Source organism: Dermacentor andersoni, chromosome 2, assembly GCF_023375885.2.
Source record: "Dermacentor andersoni chromosome 2, qqDerAnde1_hic_scaffold, whole genome shotgun sequence".
Classification (NCBI taxonomy): Eukaryota; Metazoa; Arthropoda; class Arachnida; order Ixodida; family Ixodidae; genus Dermacentor; species Dermacentor andersoni.
The window spans coordinates 248,117,336-248,143,230 of record NC_092815.1 but is presented as its reverse complement, the minus strand read 5'-3'; the positions used below and the strand labels follow the sequence as shown (position 1 = coordinate 248,143,230).

General features: G+C 43.8%; 1 protein-coding gene across 1 annotated transcript in view; it reads left to right on the top strand.

Moving 5' to 3' along the window:
- The first annotated feature begins 8,643 nt into the window (after window positions 1–8,643).
- Window positions 8,644–25,895, top strand: part of LOC126539704 (uncharacterized) — a 191,133-nt gene continuing 173,881 nt past the window's right edge. Inside the window, exon 1 of the mRNA XM_055075658.2 lies at window positions 8,644–8,923. Within this exon, the coding sequence (XP_054931633.2) occupies window positions 8,812–8,923 (112 nt within the window). The 5' untranslated portion in view covers window positions 8,644–8,811. The remainder of the gene's footprint in view (window positions 8,924–25,895) is intronic.

Below are 25,895 nucleotides of genomic sequence, written 5' to 3'. Positions count from 1 at the left end.
GCAGAAACGTACTGTAGCATTTCGATTAAGCGTACCAGGAACATACGGACACGTTTTGCGTCTTCTTTACTGAGCCAAAGCACACACGCGTTCGGTTCAATTGATGTGTTCATGCGTTCGATTCAGTCATGGGAGGAAGGTGTATGTATTGATCAATCATTATACAGTAAAAGCAATTGGAGGGTAGACGCATTTGCCAACAAGCTTTCGTTGAACGTGGAAGAGCCAATAGGTTTGCGTCGCACGTACCAGATGTGCTAAATGATTAGTGGAAGCATGCGAAGCGAAAATAGTAGTCCTGCAAGCTGATGATCACTCTACGCAAAAGCGCCGGGAAGGGAGTCAAATTGACGTTATCGATTATTTTTTTCCAGCGCAGGCCTTTCGTCGTGAATTGATAATGCACTGGTGCCGTTCTCTGGAGACAGTTCTTTCAATTTTTGCTATTTCTCTCAAGTTGTAGAAAACACTTCAGATAGTTTGCACGTTACGGCAGGGAAAGGGTGGGGTGCCTTGCTTGGAAACTATTTTGCGTTGCCTCGTTAGGGTGATTACAATTTTCACTGGATCTTTACTCAGTCATTCTGAAAACTCATTGACTTTGAGCATTACTAAATGATATTTATTATTTACTAGTTAGCTTTATTAATAATTAAACCTTAATTAGGCAAGTATTTTCAGATATCAGCATTCTGGACGATGCAGACAAGTCTTTTGTTTTTTCGTAGTTTGATGTCAATTCAATAAATGTGAGATATTACGTGAAAAATCCACGATATAATCAAGAGGCACGCTGTAGTGGCGGACTCCAGATTCTTTTTGACCACGTAGGGTTCTCTAACGGACGCCCAATGCACGGTACGCGACCAGGATCAAACCCGTGACCTCGAGCTCCGCTGAGCACGAGGCCATAACTGCTCAGCTACCGTGGCGGGTCATCTCCGAACTAGTAGCATAGCTGAACAATAAAAAAGAGTCCTCCACAGTGGCTGAGTTGCTGCGGCCCTCACTGGGTTGCCGTAATAAATAAATAGCGTCATGACTTCACATGATTATATCAGCTCATTTTGCGGTACGAAACCACCACGTACTTGTTATCTGCAACCTCGTCGTGCAGTATTTCAGACACAGAAGTTCTTTCGTTGGACTTGCTCTTTGGTTCGGCGGCACACACATAAAAAAAGAAACGTCAAGACTAACTTTGGGAATGTAAAATTTGTCGAGTAAGCATGTAGATTTAAATAAAGAGAGCCAAATAAGATAACGCTGAACTCGTTAAGAAGTGGAGAATACGTAGTTCCCGCGATTGCAAAGGGTTGGGCTTACAATAGTGTGCGAGACAGTGAGCGGTGAATCTGATGTTTTCTTTTCAGAGCTATATTCTCAATTGTCGAATTGTTGAGTTTTAAAGCAAGAGAATGAGATTGAAGGGGGAGAGAGGTTAACCGAAAGATAAATTGAAACCATACATACATACATACATACATACATGCATACATACATACATACATACATACATACATACATACATACATACATACATACATACACACAGACATACACACACACACACACACACACACACACACACACATATATATATATATATATATATATATATATATATATATATATATATATATATATAACACTCATCCTTGTAACACGGGGTATTATACGAGGGGTGGAGGTGAATGTTAACTCTGTAATGAATGTCGTGAATCAGGCAAGCAGAGAATATAAGGAAAGCAAAATTTGTTGCCCTGGCGACGGGAGCGGAAAGGGCCATCTTATTCTCCTGCCCAGTAAACGGTCAATTCTAATAGGAGTTATCAACTCTCTCGCAATATTACACAATGCTGCTGTGCCGTGTGGGTCGTATAGCCTTGAACAACTGACACAGCCATCGCACATGAATGGCCGAATCCTCCGTGTGAGCTCGGAGCAGATGTCATAGAACTATATTGATCAGGCCCTTCTGCCATTTTTGCCCCGAATAACAAAGCTCAACTCTCCAGCGCACTTTGATCACACTGCACAATCGGCCTTTTACCGAATCAAAACTCCTGGGAGCCCAGAAAGCCACACAGGCACTTCTGCAATGCCTCAAGGCGACACACAAGAAAGCCAGGCTGTAGACACGCTGCATCTTATGTAGTGCGGTTGATGAATCGTAAGTCCCTATCTCTCTCTCTCTTTCCTCTTTCTCGTCCCCGTACTCACGTTACGGGTAGCAGACTGCACAAAGTCACGTCAACTTACCTGCATTTCCATGCCCCACTCTGTCGCGCATCAATAGCGTCGTCGCTTCTCCCAATATTTAAATTGCACGTCCTTTAGCCTTCAACTGCGTTGCAGGGTACTACCGACGTATATGTGGAGATCGCACTAAACCAATGTAAACCCACGCTCGCGGAGAAGCAGGCCCAAACAAAGAGAGCAGTGCACGCAACTTCGCGTGCATGCCCTCCTGCGTCGGTTCGTTCCGTCATAAGCTAAATTGCTGGCGTTTTTCTCCGCTGACAACACAGCGCAGACCGCAGTCCAAACAAAGGGCCTACATTGTGCATGCGAGGAGCAACACGACCTGTTTGATAGTCTACAGTCTGGTGTGATGTGTAATGATGAGATACGGTCTTCCTGTCCATGTAGCTGCCTTTGATGGGAGAATACAACAGTCGCCATAAATTGGCCGGTGGTATAAATAACTCGCCCTTTTTACTTCGGCCGTGCACATTCGTCCGTCCTCGCAGTAAAAAAAAATATCGATACAAATGCAATTTTCTCGGCCCACTTGTAGTATGGCATTGTCAATATTTTTAAAGATCCCGGAGAAAAAAACTTCAGAAAATGGTAACCTAGATCACGGAATTATAGGAAACGCATTATGGTAACATTTCTCTCGTGCGCAACATTACAGAAAATACAGGGCAGGGCACCTTGAAAAGTGGTAACTCTCTATGTACTCCTTCTGTAGAATGTATAAATATCCAAGACACCAAAGTCGGGGAAAGAGAGGATTGTCACCATTTCGTCTAAAATAATTGAAACCTTCGTTGAATGCACGTATCTCGGGACGCCTCCGTATAAGAATTCGAAATACAAGTATAGTCTTGCTTGCTTTGTTGTGACTGGTCAGAATCGCGCTTCTATCAGCAACCCGCTCACAAAGGCATGATTCTGTGCAATCACGCGAAGGGATCGTAACCAGTTCGCTTTCCGAACCATTACAGTAATAGGCCCGTGATTATAACATTTCAGTTTCTTTTATACAAAAATACCTATCAGATGAGCTGATGGAGAGCATTACTTCTGACTTCATGTGCTGTAACAACCCTCGTGAAACCATATTGCTTCGCACCATTTCGCGCACTAGCTCAAATACTGCGCCTAAAATTTTAAATGGTTTCCTTGTGTCAATCACCTATGCCATCACCCATGCGTATTTTTAACAGCAGTTCCCCCACTGCAGCGCTGCCGTGTGGGAAAGCCAAAAGAAATATTTCTGCACGCTGACCAACACTCGCGCTCGTGTAGACCACTGCGCCACGCGGCTTCAGCGGAAGCATTAGCTCGGGCCAAAGCCCGAGGTGGCCTATTCAAATACATGTAAAACGCAAAAAAAAAACGTTTTTCTGAGGTAACCCCTGGACTGATTTCAATGAAACTTGTTGCATTTGAGAGAGAAAGTTAAATTCTAGTGACTGTCGGAATCGGAATTTCGATTTAGGGCTGAATTTTGTTAAAAAGATTTTCAGAAATTCAATAGTTTGAAAAAGAAGTAGAAGCAAAATTTATAAATGAACAGCTCTGCGTCAAGAACAGATATCGCGGTTCTGTAAACGGCATCCACTAGAGCTTTGAAAGCGGACAAATTTGACATGCCGTTTGATATCTTACGTCGATTTCTTACGTTCTGTACAAGGGTTCTGCAAAATCTGTATTTACATATTACTACCTTTTTTTAGATCCATGCGTAACATATCGATTTTTTCCGATTCATATGTACTATTAGATGCAATTCACGTATTTGTTACATCATGTTTCTTTGCGGAGTTACAGCATTGTAAACTTGATAGTTTCGTTTCCTGAAAACATTTTTATTTTTGCGACTGTTTAATTAAAACTTGACGACCTAAATGAAAAATTCGAAACCAACGGTCACTAGATTTTAGATCTATCATTTCAATGCAACAAATCTCGCCAAATGTGGTGCAGTGGTTGACCAGAAAAACGAATTCTCTTTTTACGTGTATTTAGATAGGATCCGATTTATATGTACTATTAGATGCAATTCACATATTTGTTACATCATGTTTTTTGCTGCGTTACAGCATTGTAAACTTGATAGTTTCGTTTTCTGAAAGCTTTTTTATTTTTGCGACTATCTAATTAAAACTTGACGACCTAAATGAAAAATTCGAAACCAACGGTCACTAGATTTTAAATCTATCATTTCAATGCAACAAACCTCGCCAAATTTGGTGCAGTGGTTGCCCAGAAAAACGAATTCTCCTTTTACGTGTATTATATAGGAGCACCCGAGCTAAAGCTTCCTCTTAAGACTAAAGCTGCAAAGCGCTCAATAGTCGCTCTGTTCTCGCCCGGGACGATGATGACCGCAGCGTCCGCACAGGCCTACAAACGTACTTCAGGCGGCAGGGGGAATATCGAGCAGGCCGGAAATAACTATGTTCCACAACAACGAGCTAATGGGCGAGCTAGCCCTGCGGGTTGCCCAACCTAGGCAGTGCAAACACCTCTCCAGTGTGTGAACGAAAGATGACAAGGCAGCCGTAGAGAAAGGAACACATGAAGTAGAACAGATTGCCTGAGCCTCCGTGTTTTCGCAGAAAATCGATAACCAATGGGTGCCAGACGGAATCAAAAGCACCTTTGAAATCCAATAAAATGAGAATAGCCAGGATATTTAATTTTTCTTAAATGACGCAAATTTCGACGAAGCTGATATAAAGCCGAGACGGCGATCTTTACCATGCGTGAATCGGAATTGGTTTTGGTGAAGCACGGCGCAAGAGTGCAAGAAAACATAGAGTCGTGAATTTAGCAGATGTTGTAATTTTTTTTTTCAAAAAGGGGAATTCATTACAATCGGTAGGTAGGAGGATGTGTCATCCGATGGTCTGTTGGGCTTGGAAATGAAGATTACACGATCTTTTCTCCATTAGCGGGGGAAATAGCCAAGTCTTAAAGCCGAATTGAAAATGAACAAAAATAAATTAGGGGTGGTAAGCGAATAGTGATTTTACTATGGGAATTGTTCCTCCAGCCTGTCCATACTACGTTGATGTCCGAACCGCTGACCATTACACTTGTAGTGGCGTCCCTCAGGGTGCGGTTCTTAGCCCCACTTTGTTCAACCTTGCAATTCTTGGACTTGCCGACGTTCTACCACATACAGTAAACTGTTCCATATATGCTGACGACATATGCATATGGACCGCGGCAGTTACGCGTCTCCAGGTGCATGCACGGCTCCAAAAAGCAGTGACCCTAACATCATCGTACCTGCGTGCTCAAGGCTTCAGCATTTCGACCGAGAAGTGCGCCTTAGTCGCTTTTACCCACAAGCCCATGACCTGGTACCCCATTTACATTGACCACCAACCAATTTCCTACGCAAAACCTCACCGATTCCTAGGCGTTATTATAGACAGAGACCTTTCATGGAGCCTCCACATCTCATACTTAAAGAAGAGGCTTGCTTCTATGTCCCATATACTAAGGTTTCTTGCCGGAAAAATGTGGGGCACATCCGTGGGATCTATGCTTCAACTATACAGGACGCGCTTCCTAGGATACTTGCGATACAGCACACCAGTGCTGTCCAATGCTTACAAAACTAACATCCATGTCCTACAGAGCATTCAAGGGCAAGCCCTTCGAACATGTCTGGGGCTACCTCGAAATGCTTCAACTGTGGTAACAATTGCCACCACGGGTGACCACCCAATATTGACCTATATAGCTATCGACGCACTCCGGGCGCATGTTCGCCATATATCGAAAGTACCTGACCCCCACCTCGCTCGCTTGCCTGAGAAAAGACCCAAGGCAGCGTTCTCCAGATCAATTGCGGCTAACCGGCACTGTTTGTCTTTGAGGCACTCACCCGCAACAAGAACGCCATCCTTTATGTGGTGCTTGAAAAAGCCTCCTGTGTACCTTGCTGTTCCAGGAATAGTGAAGAAAGCTAGCCTCACCACCGCGGTTCTCAAGCAGATCACATTGGAACTTTTGCATTGTTCATACGCTAACCGAATCCATGTTTACACGGATGGTTCCGTCTCGGAAAATTCTACGGGCGCCGTTGTTCTACCATCTCAATCGGTCGTCATCAAGTTTAAGACTACACACGTGACGACATCTACAGGTTCCGAACTGGCCGCTCTTCGCGCTGCTGTCGAATATATTGAAAAAGAACCGCCCAACAAATGGGCAATATTTTGTGACTTGAAAGCAGCCCTCCAGAGCTTGCGAAGTTTACGACGTGGCAATTATGAACAGCTAGTGTCACAAATCAACGAAACCTGCCATTGCGCTTCTTAACGAGGATATGATATCATATTTCAGTGGCTGACGGGACATTGTGGCATCGTTGGTAATCACCTCGCCGCTGGCGCTGCCCGACGTGCCCAGGCTGGCTCACCGACACTCCTTATACCTTTATCGAGAGTCGACGCTGCGAGAGAGCTTCGTACTCTCGCTCGTACCATCACGTTAAGTTACTGGCAAACACCACAGAACTCGTTTATACAGCCTCGACCCATCACTCAAACTTAAATTACAAGCGAATTTTCCACAACGTGACGCAACACTGCTGTGTCGGCTGTGGGTAGGAGTAGCATTCACCAACTCCTACAGCTATCGTATTGGAATGGCAGATTCACCAATGTGCGCTAAGTGCAAGTGTGAAGAGACCATCAGTCACCTTCTGTGCCACTGTTCTCGCTTCGATAATCAACGTGAGACTCTCCAGTGTGTCTTGAATAGACTGGATGACAGGCCATTTACGGAAGCGAAGATCTTGGGAGCCTGGCCTCACAGTTCATTAGCGCAGAAAGCAGTTCGAGCGCTTTTTCACTACCTGAAGGCAACAGACTTGAGTGCCCGATTATAGAAATCCTACACCTAAGTTCTCTCTCTCTCTTTCACTCCCCATTCCCCTCCCCACGTGTAGGGTAGCAAACTGGACTCAGTCTGGTTAACCTCCCTGCCTTTCCTTTTTCCCTTCTCTCTCTCTCTCTCTCTCTAGTATGGGAAGAGTGACGCCGTCAAGGCCGGGTGCCGAAGACGATTTGCCGAATGCTGGCTCGCGTTTCACCTGCTCCGTTGTGAAAGGTCGTATCATCATAAATCGCGACCGCCGGCGCCACAGCGACTGCCCTTGTGCGGCGATGTTCTAAGGGCATGTTTACCCTCGAGCAGCCCATCGCCGAAAGCCTCACCGCACGCGTGCGGTCACGTGAAAAAGTGCACGTATCGAACACTTGTGCACAAATTTCGGTTTACACTGTGTACACAGTGTAAATGGAAATTTGTGCACAAGGCTTAGATATGTGCAGTTTTTGGCACGACCGCACGCATTCGGTGCGGCTTGCAGCGATGAGCGGCTCGAGCGTAAACAGGCCCTAAGGAATCCGTCGCCTCGTCACTCGGTGGACACTTGCATCCTCAACTGCAACGACGCTGACTGGAGCATGTCCGTAGTTATAATTCCCTCGGGGGTTTTCAAAGAAGGAAGGACAACAGGCAGTCTGATTTTGCCCGAAAACCATTTTGAATGGCGCTCCAAAAAACACAGCGCTTACGTCAGTCCGCACGTGGCATTGTTTTGCAATATTAGGTGGCACTACCAGCAGTTCGCGCTACGCAGGCATGTTTACAAATTTCGCTTGCATACTATCTAGGCTCGGTGAAATAAATGGGAGTAGATGGATTTAAAAAGTTGACATCCTGTCAAGTTGAACGCGAGCTAATTTGCACTTATTCCGAGAAGCGTAAACTTCCACAAGAGAAACATTGCCCTACGAAACCTCGCTAAAGCCCCGTCTTTAGCTAACGCTCTTGAAACTTTGGCAGCATGTTACCCATGTTATGCTCCTTATTCCCTCAAAGTGATAAGTTTTTTTTCAACCTTCAGTTCTTTCATGATATCGGGCGAACCCCGTACATGGTTCATAAGATGACGTTCTAATGCTCTTGGAGTTCTTGTAAAGTAATTTTCAGTAAAGGTTGTAATTAACCCACACAGCTTAGTTTGATAACGCCCACACAACTTTGATAGCACACATCGCTCGAAGCATTCTCTCCAACCCAATGCAAGTTCTCGATTCTGAACATTCTCGGCCAATACGCTGAATCTCTGAGGTCAACTGCGAGGGAAAAACAAACAAACGAACAGAATGATTTCACGGAGAGTGTCAAGTACGAAACCATGGTTCGCGCTGCCTATTTCGCGCTATTAACAAACGAACCCAGCGATACGATGAGTCTAACTGTAGCAAAGTGCAGGCGCTCCTTCCTCCTGACGCCGCGCGCCTTGAGCGCTCCCTCGCGCGCTTTCCGCAGGGGGGCGCTGCGAGCGAAGAGCGGGGACGACTCTCAGTTTGGTTCGGCGCACCGGCGCGCCAACAACTGCGACCGAGAAGCTCCTGCTTTGCCGATCGAACAGCGAGCTTGCTGCCTTCGGCCAGCCTGTCTCTTCGGGAAACTTTCTGGGATAGCGTGCATCTCAGTAGTCCGGAATACGTACGTCTTAGCGCACGCCGTGTGTTGTGAACCGCAGAAATGGTCACGAGTTCTCGATGCAAGCAAGGTGTTTGTTGTCGTCGCAGTATCGGTTTAATCGCACTCACTTGGATTTGGAACTTACCCGGAATCGTTGGCCAAGCGGACTACGGTAAGCTTGAAGGAACTTATTTGTACTCTAATAAGGTGGCATTGGCAGAGGGTAATAACGTGTGGCATGGTCTGATGCTGAATGTTGCGCTGCTGTTAAATTACGTTAGTCTAGTTGTGTGGGCAGTGACATGGGGACACGAAGCCTATGCAACTTACGAAGAGTAGCGAGAGGTTGTTGTACGTTTCGTGTTTAGGCGTCGGTGTCCCCGTGTCCCTCACCTGAACCATGGAAACCTTTGGCGTCAAGTTAAATGCACTCCTTGCAGTAAATGGCGTATACCGCACGTAAACGTTCATTGTTCTGATATTGTAAGCAAAATGGGTCATATAATTTATAAGTTGAGGAAATATTGAGATGATTGTTTTTGGCTGTTTCAACTATAGACGCATAAATTATGGCACTCGTATTAAAAGAAATGTTAGGCAATTAGAAAAATTATACCCGAGAAAGGTAACGTCAGCTCCCATTATGTGACGCTATTGAGCGTGCCGTGAACTCGTTAGGTATATGCGACTGCAGCTCCCACAGATAGCACGATGCTTTCGAACTTTGGAAAATAGTTGAGTTCCAGCAAGGTCCCTTGTACAGTTGCCTATTCCTCGCAGCACACGACGTAAAATTAGGGAACTTGGATGTTTCTCCAATATTAAAAGTACATAGTGTTTTGAAACCGATCAACCTAATGAAATGTTTTGTGTGCTATTTTTAGTTTACTTTATCGCAGCTGAGAACTAGTTGACACCAGGACCTGTAGAAGCTGTTAGGTATTTTTTTAAGTAACGCGCAAATAAAGTTACCGTACCCACAGTACTATGCCGCCACGATTATTTGTACTATTTTAAGGCTTAATCGTTATGAGTTCCGAATCACAAAGCTGCGGTTTTATGATTTGTTCACAAAGACACTAGTATTAGCTGCACATAATAAATTTATTAATGTCAGTGGAATCAACAGGTTGCCGCCGAGGACGTGGTCCATCATCCCACGAAATGTAAAGGAATGCTTTATTTTTTTCAATGAAGTAGTTGTATGTTTGGTATGTTATTAAATAAAGGTATGTTATTGCGTTCGCGTGCACTCATGCATGTGCAGCTTCACACGATCAGGACTGTGCTCTGCACGCGACAAATTATCTGGTGCTATGATTTAGTGGCGCGCGCATGCAAAACAATTCCTTCGTTAATTTTAATTCTGTTGCTGTTTTCTTTAGATACGCCCGAGCCACTCAATAACTGTTCATGTTGGTTATTGAAGACAGTTTCATAAGTATGCGATGAGGAGGAGGTACGAAAGTTATGGGAAACAGAATGGTAAATCACATGCAGTTAGAGAACAATGTGTCTTTTTTTTACACAGCAGATCGACAAAAATCGATGCAGTTGATATATTCCGTGTGGCTTGTTGAGAGAGAGAGAGAGAAACGAAAACGGAAAGATAGGGAGGTCAACCAAGAACGTGCCCGGTTGGCTACCCTACTTTTGGGGAGGGGGAAAGAACAGATAAGAGGGAGAGAGAAGAAAAGGAAAGCGTTGTGATAGCCCATATACCGTCCGCGGTAATTCAAAAGTAAACGCTGAAACAAGCAAAGGTACTACACAGTGTGAACTTGAGCAGGCTTTGTCTACTTGACTTCCGTCAGAGTTTCATATACTGCCGAATGCATTGTGCTTAGACCAACCAGCTTAATATCATTGTTGTTCAACTCTTACCTCCGCAATAAAAACTGACTGATTGATTGATCGAGTTATTGATTATTTGGGTGATATAGAAGTACGACGTGACAGAAAGCCTGTTTTGAGAAAAAGACGCTACGGCATGGTGAGACAAAGTAGAAGGCATAATTGTATAGCACACAATGGTAGACTAAGTCTAAGGAAGGGCACTTAGTGGTCGCAGCGTCTTAACGTTGCTGCCAAAAAAATCATGCGCCATTCCACTCAGTGAAGGTGGTTGACCAGTGAAGCTGTTTAGCACACCACACGAAGGTGACACATAAATTTGAACAACGGGATAAACTCATTTAATGTCTTGATTCGTCGTCATTATTTCCCTCGAAACTAAAATCATATTCTTTCATAACGTCAAATCGATGCACGTACGCCGCTGGGTGGTCGGTTGGGCCGGATAGGTGTGGCATCGCGAGGGATATGTCTGCAACACGGAACGCGTAAACCACTCACTTTTCAGTACCGACACATCCACATTGAAATCACTGACAACGACAACAGAGGTACTGTCATTGCATCTGATTTAGGCAAAGTGGGTAGCCATGAACCTTACGGGGGTATGAGCCATTGATGAGGCCAGTTTTCGACATGCTGTTCTGCATGTTGTATGCATGATTGGAAAGAATTTAAGCTCTTTTCGCTTCACTTTGCTGAGTGATTATACCTACAGCCGGAGTGATTGTATCCTCTGCCTTACGGGGCTATGAGCCATTGCATTTTTGCTTGCTTACGGGAGTAAGAGCCATTCATGATAATAGTCTTTGTTCACGGAGAAGAAAAGTGCACCCAACCCTAGCCATATACAGCCTCGCTTTATGCAAACTGTTGGCAGACATGCACCAAAAGCCCCTTTAAACATAGTCCGAAATCTCCATAAGAATTTCTACCGATAATAATTAGCTGATGCTGTAACACACAAGCGGAATACTGAATTCTCATGTACACTTACATAAAGGTCATTAACAACATTGGCAAGGCTCGCCGCCGGCTGCAACACATTTCTCCTGCTTTGTCATGAATCGCTGTACCACGGCCGCTGGATAAAAAAAGGCTGTATTTTCGGTCTCTGGACAAACACTTTAGAATACTTCTGCATATTCACTGTTCTCCTCACAAGTACGTACGTGAGCTCTATTCGGTTACTATAGAAGTTCACATCAATGGGCATTGGGTCTTCTTGTGGTGATCGTTTGAATATCACCCCTGGGTCCCCGCTTCAGGAGCATGAATGGTGTCTTGACATTCTACTTTAACTTGGGGGCTAAATAGTTGAGCAGAGGGAAATCGTTTTCATCGAAAGGCAATGCTCCAAATTTGATATGGTTTATTACATTTAAAATATGAGGTCATATTTTAACGAGTGCAGGAAGCGGATTTCTTTATTTAGGGTGCATTCTTTTCGTAAAAAAAGTTTGAAATTTCAAATTAATATGTCTATCATGTTTACCACTGTAACTCAGCAATGGAAAAAGATAATAGAATTCTTTAAGCTGCATCTAATAATGCGCTAATACCGGACAAAAGTGATGTATACACCACCCTCTGCAAATATAGCACTAATTTTTCAATAGGACGTTTCCACATTCCTTGTAAACATAGCAATAAATTCATGTAAGCTCCACGTTCACACAGTAACTTTCTACGCTTTACATTCTCTAAAGGAGGCAGCGTACAGAACTGCAATATCTATATAAGGGAAGAGTTACGGATTCGGAAACTTTGTGCTTCAAATGTTTTTAAGCTCACTAATCTTAGAAAATTTCTACGTTGTAGAAATTCTAGCTTTTAAATCAAAATTTCGCTTGCTATGGTTGCCAGAGTTAACGTTTATCTTTTAAATGGAATAAATGTAATTCAAGTCCCTCAAGCCATTTTCTCATGAAACATTTTTTTAAATTTACATGTATTCCCATAGGCAGCATGGGAGTTGGTCCCGAGTTAAAGCTTCCTCTTTAGAGGAAGCGATGGCCTGTAGGCTTATATAAGTGCACGGGAATTGTCGCATAAATGTGACTGACACTGTAAGACCAGTACAGGGCAGGTGTTAGCGAGAGGAGCCCTTAGCCCTTAGCACTCTAAATAATGTGCTCAGTTTATATACACACTTAACCCTAAGCCATCTATACAATCTTCCCACGTGGCTGCTCTGAACCGGCCTTCTGTGCATCCAGAATTTGTTTATCTGATTCCCAATACTCAATGAAATTTATCCCCGCCATGACGTCATGGAAGCGAGTGAATGTAATTGTTATTCGAGTCGGATAGCGGAGTGGTTTGCCGCAGCATTCTTAAATTGTAACCTCCTATAGCAGTGACGACACCACGTCCCCATATTTAAAATCATCGCCTTTAACTTCGACATTTCCTGATGTGTATTCACCGAAACACTAGAAGTTGCGAGAAGTGGCGTTCGACCTGCACATATCGTTGTAGTTACAACGATGTCACACACTGTCAAACATCCACCGTGTGATGCCAGGAGCCGAGACGTAGGCACTCATTACAGCCGTCGCTTATTCGTCCACTACAGTGGCAACCCCGACGTCAGATATGCTGAGAAGCAATTTCGATGATCATAGAATTCTCTGCCTTCTTTTTCAAACGGGTACACAGCACGTCAGAATCTGTGGCAAATTTCGGCAAAGCTGGCACACCACTTACAAGAATGTTGGGAGCAAAAACCTTCAGTGTCTGGCATGTGATCGCACTTGGTATATTTTTTTTTATCAGGCGCAGCCAATCGGCTTGCAATCAAGGCGGCCAGTCAAGGCGTGCTTAAATGTCGGCGAACGCCCCTGTCAACTAGGCGTCCTTCTGCCTGATCCCGGCTATATTGCAGGCTTCACAGCAGTACAAACGGGTGTTTTGACAGAAATTGGACCTGAAGAAATTAAATCCACGCGATAGCGTGCAGCAAGCACTTGAGATTACACGGTATAGCGCACGCAGGCTAGCGTGATGCGCCTGGTGGAACTGGGAATCGCTGCCGACGACTGCACTCTGGACAAAAATGTGGCTATTTTTGTCAGCTGGCTGCAGCCATCGGGCGACGAGCTGAAGAAACATCAATCGAACAAACGGCAAAATACGATCCGAACCTTGATCTCGGCGAAGAACCTCATCTACCAGCAGAGTAAGGAACGCAGAACCATTACTAGTCAAGAAACACGAAGTCCTGCAAAGTCAAAGCGCCCATCAACATAGTATAAAGATGCATATCGAGACGGCGCGCATGCTATTGAATAAGTAGACAGAGGAACTAATGGCACCTAAGCTTTTAACCTAGTTCGCATAAAGTTCAACCTAGTAAGTGCGCTATTTTGTAAACAGTTTCTGCTTACTTATCGAACGACATTCCACATGAAATCACAAAGGAAAATGATCAGCGTTCAATGTAATGGTAAACTTATTTTTTCGAAATTCGTCAACAAGTATTCACGGACAAGAAAATTCACCGAACTATTAAATAGAACATCCTTCCACTGACCTGTAACTGGAACCATATTTAAGTATCCTGGGCAATGTGGCATATACTTAATCTTCCAAGTTGTAGGTTCAGGTATGTGGAACACTCTTCGAGACAACCGCGTATTCTTCACTGGAACATATTACCGGAAATTTATTGTTAAAAGAATTTAATTTTCTTAAAAAGCAAAATGTTAGAATACGTGAAAAGACATTCCAGATATTTTGTGATTTCATGCGCCACGCCATTTTATTAACTAAGTGGAAAACATTCGCAAAAGTTTTTCGCGCATATATCTGCTACCCGAGAGTCCACAGTATGTACATCTGTACGGGGCATTTTTTTGTCAGTTGTGTCAAGTGGCGGCAATGATAAAAGAACGCCTGTTGAGTTTCGGGTAAACTGAACTTCCTCTCTACTATATGCGGCTTTGTATCGCTCTAATTGGCTCAGTGCTGCTACGTAGGATTACGTTGCTGAAGGGACTATTATGTGTGATGACATTGTTTTGTCTACTTGTCGGTTTCCGTGAGCAATGGTATATATATATATATATATATATTTCCCTGCGTAGCGTTATATAACCACTCAGTCGAAAAATTCCCTGTGAAGCCAGAGAACCCCTTTCCCAATACAGCGCGAGAATACGCCATTTAAATCCATTGGGTGCACGGTTGATAGTTGGCATCTGGAGTACAGTGATGTGTGATCCATCTTCCTCAATAAAAATTAAGCTTGCCGGCGCAGAACGTTCTACGAGCCATTACGCTTTCGCCGTTCCACATACGCCATACGTAGAAAGGAGGAGTTAAACTTGGCCAAAAATGCCTAAGCCTGCAATAAAATGGGCATAGCAAGTAGTATGGAACGACCTGGCAAACACCGGACCCATGAGGTTCGAAAGTGACAAAGAGGACCCAAAACGGGGTGATACGCCACTCGAGCTATTTTCGTGCATGCAGGCGCAGCCCTTTTCTCCCACGCTACCTATATGACGGCCTTAACGCGTTGGTTATGACGCGCCGGACATCGCGCAAACCAATTAGGCGGAAACTTCCTGAACGGGAACTTTAGAAGAAAGGCATAGCATTACATGGCGCTCGACGAGGTGTGAAATGTACATGATGCTCGGTAATGCAAATATTTGTCCCTCTCTGCTCGCACTCCTCACGCATATATAAATAAAGAAACGCATACTACGTCAACGTAATCCCCCCTCCCAAACACATCATCACCACGCATAACACATTCCGCACCACCACGAGCGCCATATAACACTACGCATGTATTGGACAGTTCTTGTTCCACTTAATTTTGATGCGAAAGCGTCACACGGCCTATGGAGAGAAAAGCCAGGCGTCTGTCACCTGCAGTAGCGAAACGGCAGTTAGAATTTGTTTTGGCTGTGGCGCCACCTCACGAGCAAAAGGGCGAAAGGGTACGGCTGCTGCCGTAGTAGCGCGCCAGGCGTTGCGTGAGGGGAGAGGGCATCGCCGCGACGCTTCGTCACTTTCGCTCTTCCTCTCGGAAGCCTGTGTTATCCGCGCGTTTCTTGTCCGCGCAAGCTCTTCGCCTGCGTTCTAACTACGCCTCGGTAAGGACAAATCAAAACGCGCCAAGCGTGTCAACGCGCTCGCTTGACCGCGAGGAGTTCATAACTCGAACTACTGCTCAGCGGTGTTCGCTTGGACAGTATTGCTTTGGCAATCACAACTCGTGAGAAATGCTTAGGCGTCGTCGGATTTTTTGTCCCCTGCCTGCTAACGCTCGCAGTCTATAGATGACTTGTGTTTGTGCTTTTAGCCGGTGTTTTAATTCGTGTTATGAAACAGTCAAGTTGACTGACTGAGTATTAATTTACTGAAAATTATGAGTTCTCCCTAGGGCACGAACAAAACTTCATGCTAACAATGCGGTATTTCTCTTAGAATGAGCCTGCACAGAGCCTTGTAACGAAAATTACTTAGGTTATGCGAGTTTTACTTCCCACTTAGATTCCATCTTAATTCGGCATTTCAGGCTGCGGTTAGAACCAAGCCCGAGAGAAAACGCCGAACTGAATATGAGAACAAGATAACCGCGTCATTCTTCAAACTTTATCCGATTACTCGCGGGCGTGTTGATATGCGCACACTTCCGTGCATGAATGGAAACCTTACGGACATTTATCTCGGCGCTGAGCAGAAGGAAAACGTCAAAACGCATAACGGCTTCCAGATTGTACGACAGCCTACTTGAAAATAAACGATTAACATTTTCATACGCTCAACATATGCAAAGAAATTTAAAACTGATGGGAAAAGAGATATGAAAGGCATAGACTATTTTATAGAGCTGTATCTTACTTGAATTCTATGAAAGAAAAAAAAAGAGCAGTGGTTAAGAACTTCATTGGGAAAAAAAAATGCGTCGTATGAGTGTGCCTAGTAGCGCGCGGCTCACTGCGATTATTTAAGGTAAGTACATACGGGCATTCATGACACGCCTGAGATGTTGTTAATGGTCGAACACTTTCGGATAAAAACAATAAAGTACTCATATTATGAATACGCGCCAACAAATCTAAAATCTCGAGGGAAAAGATGGAAAAAATTATCACACAAGAGAATGGACAGGACACCTCTACTATAATAATAATAAAAAAAATTCAGTTGCTCAATTTGCAATATTGATGGGCATGTTTCTGGAAGAAAAGTGTCACACGATCTTGTTCGCTAACACACTGCCCACGATGTTTGGCTAAAATGTCGGTGCTTTTAGGAGGAACATACGTGAAGCATTTTTTATGCCCCTTTCACCCTAAATGGGCCATTAAAATCTCCCGAGAGATATCTTTTTATGTCTTCTTTATTTAGACAGCCAAATTTCACTTCAAAGCCGGTCTCATTAGAGCACACTTATAAGGAACGAGACTCCCCTTGGGAACGGCCGAAAAGTTTATAGTGCGACTCAGAAAGAGCAGCTTGACAGGCACTTCTCGAGCTAAAAGCTTGCATTAGAGGGGAAAGCTAAAGATGTACCGGACAATATCGCTAGGAGTGACAGGTGTGTCAAAACACGGGTATCAAAAGCACGAACACATGCTGAAAGGTTCATCGAGACGTGGTTTTAACACTGCTTCGCTATGAGGATGTGCTATTAACCCATAAACATCCAGACGCTTCGAAAATTATTCGGTGGCTAGTTGCGCCGTTCATCACTGAAGCGCTTATTGCTGTGTATACGTTTTGTTGTAATGTGATTAGCATCGATAACATACTTCACGCACCTTTCGGTATGTTTCTTTGTTTTCCCTCCAACATGGGCCACAGGGTAGTCCCTAACGGCTAGAGCACCGGTCTATCCAAATATATTTTAAATAGAAGTATTTGCACGTTACCAGCACTCTTACGTATTGGGTATGTGTCTAGTCCCCCACCGCTTGCGTATCTTGTAGATAGCGCAGCCTAAAAATGTTAGGATAGCTGCCCAGCAACCCATATCGGTAATGTTTTTTAAACTGCGCTGTGAGAATGGCCTACTGTAGGAGGCTTGAGACATGCACAATAATGAAAAGAGATCTACATAGTATATATTCTTTTTCTATTATTAAATGTATTTAAGGAGACGTCGGTGCCTATGCGTGGCGCCGGCTGCACATATTTTCTTACGTGATAGTTATCTTCGGAAAGTTGTCAGCAATCTCCAAACTGGACAAATAAACACATGAACGAATATTCATGTATTAGGTCTCAGTACGGCAACACAAATAAATGCTAGCCCGACAAAAGAGTTCAAATAGCATAAATTTTCACAAAACCAAGATATTCACACAGAAGATGCTGGGCACTTGAGTGCCGCACTCTAAATGCAGCAAATTCAAATGCATAAACACGAAGACACGATGAACATGTAATTAGGGGTGCCTGTTAATAATAACAATACGAGCTATAACTATGGTATGACTTAGCATTTGTGTGATACTCTTGATTCCTCCAAAAATTGTACTAAGGCGCGCGCAGCGATGGTATGAAATTTTTCTGTTGGCTATAGACCTAAAATTTTTCCTTAGGATAGTGGCCGTCTATCCAAGCCATGTAGTTTTTTCGAGAGATTCTTTCGGGGAAAATCGTGGTTATTACAGGGTAGAGGAATGTGTTCTATGTCTTCTTTAGCCTCTTCACATGAGCGTGTCGTACTGTTAATTTTTTCTTATCCTATGCAGGAAGCTTTTAGTATAGGCAGTGCCTAGGCGAAGCCTATAAACTGTTGTTTCAACAGATCGACTGATTTTAAACAGAATACTGAATTCTATTCCAGGATCTATATTATATAATTGAGAGTTCTGCGCATCATTTATGAAGCAAGTTTCCTTGGGCAATCTACCGCATAGTTTGTTCAATAGACATCGCCCATCACTTGCCGCTAGAGGAAGTAGTGACAACTCATTATCTTGATGTGCTGCACGTGCCATGTGATCAGCTGGTACATTTCGCATGATTTCACAGTGACTTGGGATCCACTGGAAAGTTATGTCTTGTCGTAGATCTTTAGCTATGGCGTATGTCTTATGTATTCCGTATGTCCATGTGCTGTTTGATTTTCTTAAGTTGGTTTCTGTTAATCAAGGCAACGAGGCTTGCTAGTCGCTACGAATTAACCAACGAAGTGCTTCTGACTGTTGGCATATGTAACGTAAAGCAGAAAGTTTTGCGTAAAATTCTTCACTTGTGGACGTTGTCAAGTGGCAAAGCTTGTAAGCTCTTTTTTCTTGACATGCAGGTATATGAAACGCAGATGCAGAGCTTCTTTTCCAGCATGATCCACCGGTATGCACGTGAATGCGGTCTACGTATTAAGTGTAAAGATGCGATAAAGTTAATTGCTTTAGCGCAACTACGGGCATATCACATGTGCGACATACTCCAGCAATTAAAGTGATTATGTCTGGAATTGACAGGCCAGTATTGATAGGCCAGCAAATAGGCCAGTATTCGTAAGCAGGCAGTAAGTTTTCGCACCACCGTATGTCTTCATGTATGCGTACGGTGGTTCTATCCTGAAGGTCTTAGCATAGTGGATGATTAGCATGTTGTGCAGCCAAACGAAAAAAGTGACAAGTTTTGGTAAATCTTAGTCAATGAAAAGATGGTTGGCGGGACTCATCAATTACGAAAACAATGGCAGATGCACGCGGAATACTAAGACACATGTCAAATCATCTGGCTAGCAATCTTTGAATTGTTTCCTCTCGATTATAGGATATTCCATGTAGCACAGGAGCAGAGTATGCTATTCTGTATCTAATGATTGCCGAGTCAATGCGTAATAAGGAAGAGGTGTAACTACTCAATATTCTGCTCGGGTAAACGTTCCAGCTATGATAGGGCCATTTCTTGAGGCAGCGGTACGCATTTGCTACCTTGAAGGTCCCCATTAGTGTAGCCAGTAATTGTTAAGAAGCTTTTGTGGATTTTTCTCAGCACATTGCGAAATTTCAACTCCCTCAAAAACCAATGGAATGGACTTTGGTGGAAGTGCACTTTTTTTACTTAATTGCTTTAACAAAAGCAATAAAAAGAGACAGTTTCGCCCAAATGATGTAACATTGATAGCGGCAGTAAAGTGTTAGACAACTACACAAAGCAAGTTTTATCGGCTGAATAAATTGCAGTAAACTTCCGCTTACTAATTAGCGAGGATGCTGTAATGGGCGCGCAGGGAAAGTTGACCAGATCTCACGCGATGGCCACAGACACTTGCTGTCACAACACTGACAGTCACAGTCACAGTCGAGCCTCGAGCGACTTCAACCTGAGGCACAGCGTCTCGAACGGCAACGTCTTTGACTTAGGTGCAGCGTCACAACTACAGTGTTTCAACATACTTGCTGCCAATAAAAAAGGGAAGAATGGGCGAACACCCCTTTACCACCACTACCACCCCGTGGTTTTCTTATCGCTGCGTTAGGCTGCGCAACCTTCGGCATCGGCGAACGAAAACAGCTAAACACGAAGAATCGCGGTTAGTTCTCATGGAAAGCTCAGCGCTATAATAAAGGCGGGGTTCCTATGGAGGAGGCACCGTGAAAGGCAACATCAGCACACGTGGTTCTTCGAGATTCTCGGTAAACCAGTCTAATTCGTGTTTCCTGGGCCGTGACACCCCGCTGGGTCTTTTACATTGCCGAATATTAACCGGTCTTGGAGACGAACGCACGTACCCTCACTCCGCTTATGCTTTCGCGCTGGGGCACAAGATATACGTCAAAGCGCGGTACACATGACCGTAGAATAAGCTCGAAAGCTGCGTTGTTTGGTCGCAGTGAAGAAAAGGCGTATTCCTTCTGTTTCACGAGGCGAATTCCATTACCTTCGTGTCGTTTTCCACAACACACTCTTATTCTTGATCCAAATAAATTCCTGTAAGTCGCTGGACCACATTTGCGAAAAGAGAAAAAGAAAGGAGTTCCACTTATTAGAAAGTATGAACTCAGTGGAACACATATCGTTCCACAGAGTCAAGGCCAAATAGTTCCTTGACGCAGTTACATTATGCCACTGTAAATATCGTTCCACATAACTAAGTATAACTAAGTAAAGGGAACACCCTCATCGCGTACCACGCAGGCTTTGATAAGTAGCGCAACATATCTACAAAGTGTGCCACTTAAACTTATGCGGAACGTCATTAATATAGTGTAGATGACTTGCATCACCTGTAAAGCAGCTGCAGGAATTAAGACAAAATAGAGATGTCGCTATGTGCTATGTTTTGGAACTTGTTTCGTAGAGAAGACTCGCCATGCACGCCATATGTCCTAAAGAAAGAGAAGTCTGTTGGAAGTCTAGTGGGCCGAGCCACTTACAAGTTGACAAGAAGTAAGCGCTTTCCTAGACGTTAACTGGCTTACAGCGGATACTCAAACAGTCTTTTTGGTATATGAATGAGGTGTATGATACATTACCGTAGTAGGCACACTGCAACAATGGCAGCAGACCTGTATATTTGGCTGTAATAGAATCTTCAAAGAAATCGAACATCACACTCTAGTGTCCTGTACTTCACCCTGAAACAGATATATTGGATTCGATTCGTACTACAGTTCAAGTATCCACGTAATTGTATAGATGAAAGATATGAGCGTAAGAAGCTATGAGCGTAACGTAAAAAAAGAAGAAAAGATCAGTAAGGGTCGTTATTTCTTTCAAGCTTTCAAAAAAAAAATCAAGCTAGGCGCAACCACCATTCGCAACTGAAGTTTCAGTGCGAAAGTGTTAGCGAGCTCGGCAGTCCTCGCACTCGAAGCCACTTTTGCAAGGAACAGGTTCATGCCGCGAGGCATTTTTGCTACATTGAACATGATGCTGAAGTCAACGACACGGTTAAACACGGCGAGAAACGAAAATTATGGCGTTGCTTTATCGGCCCCTCCTCTATATTGGGTTTACATAAGTGCCATGTCGCGAGTCTTCAACATCGCTAATTTGCGCGTCGAAGTTTAATAACAATTAAGTATGTATTGAACCTAATTTTTGAAGGCATATTAACCTTCGAACCTACCCGTCAATTTTCTCGGTCAGGTTCTTAGTCATGATAGCTTTTTCGGCATCGTTGAACACGACGACGTCTTAAGAAAACAGAATACCGTGTTTATTCGTCTAAGGATTGCCCTCGTATAAAGCCCGCACCCCTACTTCAGAGTGCGAAAATCTAAGAAAAAAAAATATCTATCCGTCACGCGCATGCTCGCGTGCTGAATAAATCCCTCAGCCACTACGAGGTGGCACACGTCCGTGTCCGAAAAATTGATCTGGGTCGTAAACGTGTTCATAGTCGGTCGGCAGTGCTTGTAATCATTTGCGTAGCAGTCTGAGGGCTGTTGGAGGCTTCAATGAGTAGCCACAAGCCGGCCTCATGCAAGGCGCGAACCCGGTAAAAATAAAAAGAAAAGGAAAAAGAAGTGTGGGTATTACACGAGTAAATGCGGTAGGTGATACAGAGCTTGCGTCCCTGCACGATTGGTAGCAACACAACGAAATTCTAAAGCAGGGCTTTCATGCCTGTGTAGAGCTAAACATTTCTGCTTGTATACCTTGTTGCGACTTCTCTTGTTTCCTGCTCATGCAGGACGTTTTCATTTCGAACAAGCTGAACTCTCCGAAATCGCTCATTTTAATAACGTTATTAAAATAGGGCCTTTGATGCTAGCCTAAACTAAAGGAAATAAGGAAATATGAATAACCTCGCCCAAATGGCTTTCACCGTTGCCTAATTATTGCTTAGCGCGACCAGCGTGTACGAAACTAGGGAAGTAAAGTCGTCAGTACTTCTGAACAGTGTAAACGTAGAAAAGCTATCCCTCCATATATAGAACCTTCCATTAGCTTCCTGCTCAGCCGAGTGCTCGAAAGCAAAATCTTGTTAATGCTGCAAATGGCATCAAAAAGCTGAAGCGCAACGCAGGACGTTTTTTTTTATTCCCGCACAAAATAAATGAATTACGCTTCATTGGACGTTCCCTTCTTTTGAGGCTCAAAATAAAGGAGCGCAAGCCGGGGAGAATATTTTAAACCCAACTTTCGAGTCTGTCATCCTCTTGAATTAGCTACCACGCACTCGACGCGCTAATGCACTACAATTCCACGTCCTTCATAACGGTTTGTTGATTCATCAATTTCAGTTAGCTCGCTTCATGCTCTTGCCAAAGCGCAAGGATAATTGGCTCGAAGCTTGATTTCTTTTTTTTTTTGAATTCGTATCACAGTGTGCTTCAGTTATGCGTCAAATCAGCTGAGCTCAGTGGTGCGGCGGTCGACTCGGAACATCTTTTCTTTGATGCAAGTGCCGGGAGATTTCATGGTCTGTTATCTTTGAACAAGGTTATGCTTTCTGTGAGGTTAATCAAAGCAAGTTACACGTGGCACTCAGCGAAATTCAGATTTTTTTCCTTGTTACCGAAGTAATTGAATTCAGTATGCAGGTAACGCACGTGCACGTTTTTTTATTCTGTTTTCATACGAGAAATGGCATCACGTATCGCGCTGTATTTTGGTGCTTTCCGGAGAGTAGTGAATTCTGTCGAGTGCCCATGCGTGTGTTTCGTACACGATAGAGCCACTTGCGCGGAATCTAAACGTGCTCGTCATAACGGGCACATTTCTTCCACGTTTTGTTTTCTCAGGGAGTAAATGAATTATCTAATTTTTTCAACTCATACTCAATAATCTTGCTCCTCATTACTGCGCTAAAAGTTAAGCTGAAACCGGCGCGGTGGCAGGTGAAGCTTGCCGGCTGAAAAATAGCGACGAGGTTGCCTGGTTTATATGAGCGGATGGCGTAATCTCGTTCGTGGAGGTAGTCTAACGTGCCAGTACACTTACATATTTTTCGCGATACATTTTTTTGTTTGCACGACACTGCATAGAACAATAATGCATTAGCAATCCGCATCAAAGCCAGCTAACAGCCTCATCTACGTTTTTGGTATTCATAGAATTGGGCACTCAGTCCACTGTGCCGAGCTTGTCCTTTCATTGCTCGAGTTTCGTTGTGCGCATTGCAAAGAACGGAAGAAAACGAACCTCATCAGAGCTTTGCAGTTCGCTAATCCTGCTTTAGCGATCTTTACGCAATTTAAGAGGTAAATTCCAAGAAAATAAAATCAAAGTTACTTGTTTGCACTAGCATCGACAGGGGCTGCGTTGTAAGAGAGCTCGCACCTTTGTCCCTGACTTCAGTGCCGTTGTGGGGTGAATGGGACTAGCGACAGGTACGCCATATGAGCGCAGTTAAGGTCGCTCATTTGAGCGAAAAGGTTCGTTTCTTTTACTTCATGGGATGTTTAATGAAATAAAAGGAACAAATGAAGCTTCGATACTTGCGGTAACTGTAATCTTCAGCATAGTATGGTATGCATGGTTTTCTAAGTTGCACATTCTCAATGTACTGTGCATATAGAGGTAGCAAAATTGAGTGCCGGAGTAGATAACTCACACATACGTCATTATTAAAGAATAGGCCGCTGCACCTTGCACGAAGTAAAAAAAAAACCATAATAAAAAATTTGATTATGAGGTTTTACGAATCAAAACCCCGATCTGGTTTTGAGGCACGCCGGAGTGGAGGACTCCGGAGATTTGGACCAGCTGGGGTTCTCTAACCTGCACTTACATCTAAATACATTGGTGTTTTCACATTTCGCCTTCATCGAAATGCGGCCACCGTGGCCGGCACTCGATCCCGCGACCTCGTGCTTCCAAACACCATGGCCACTAAGCAACCATGGGGGGCTCTATGCAATTTAGATAATATACCAAAATATTTAGAAATATTGAAGTCTGCGAGGATGATGCACTTCAATTCAGGCGACTCGAAGCGTGCATTTATTAATGTGGTTTGAAGTATATATGTATATATAGCTGTGCACGGTAACTTCTCACGATTCTCTCGAGCAACTTCACGCAAAACTCAGAAGTAAAGTATGCAAAAAAAAACCAAGTCAATCAAGGTAGGGGTATGAGACTTTGATAGTTTATTGCCTTTTTTTTCCGAGCAAATTGCTCATAAACGTCATCGCTTTTCGGCGTAGTGTGACCTTGCACATTCCCTTCAGTAGCCGCAGTTTTCCCTGCGCAAACATTTGCGTTTTCATGACAGGAAGTATACTGAGGATGATGACAAGATTTATTCATTAAGGGATGGCTCAAAGGCCAGAGTAGGAACAGAGTAGGAAGAGGAGGAGGAAGGCGTATTCAGAGCCGTCCTAGGAGCTGCGCGTCCTTGGCGAAAGCCAAGAGCAAGTCCAGAATGACCCTGTTGACTGATAAAAAAACACGGATGCGGTACATGATAAGATAAGAAATAGCTCTGAAATGGGACGGCGAGAAGCGCAGGCGAAACGAACAGAGCGAGGTAACCAGGAAACTCGCAAGGCCTAAATAACACTTTATATATAGTGCAGCTAATAGGAAATTCACGCGTAGTTTTCTGACTGGTTACTTCGATTACGCATCTGGGGTGCATGTTGGGTTATGCACTTTCAGATACTTGTAAAACGTGGTCACGTTTCCATCTAGACATCTTATTTAATCGTTGAAGAGTTAAGAAAAGTCGGAACGTATTATACGACGTTTTCTAACCTTTGCTCACGAAAGCCTTATTAAAGCGAAAGTATTTAGTCACCTTCCTTCTTGCCAAGAACTGCGCAAATCGGTGCAGCAATTTCGATCAACTATGATACTGCTGTAAAAGCGTATGCGCGCTATTAATATGCATTGGCAACACATTAAAGATGTCATGATTGGCTGGTAGTCATCCAGCGAAAATCACGAATTTTTCAACCATGCCCGAACGGGAACAGGTTATGTGGTGTAGGAGATTTTCATGCCATGTTCGTATTTTCATGCCGTCTACGTATAGGACAACTATAAACTTTTGCAGGACGTAAGAGCATTCATGATTGAAAGGAGCGCTTTGATATCATTTTCTTTCCGGAATGAACAACAATCGACGAAAAACAGGTGTTGATGGAGCCACATTTCAACAAGTGAACTTACCTCCGCCCCAACAAACGCAGGTCGAAAAGCTAGAACGCTGGCTTCAGTGTAGTCCTTGGTGCCTAATCGTATTTACGACTGTTGCTGAATATATGTTCACTTTGTTTGAACCCCTGTTGATCCCTCATCAATGCTCAATCTTCCGGTCAACTTCTGTCTTGTTTCGATTGATATCCAGACCCATCACGTCGAGCATTATTGCCTGCTTCAAGGTGCATTTCCATGCTGCTGCAATTTAC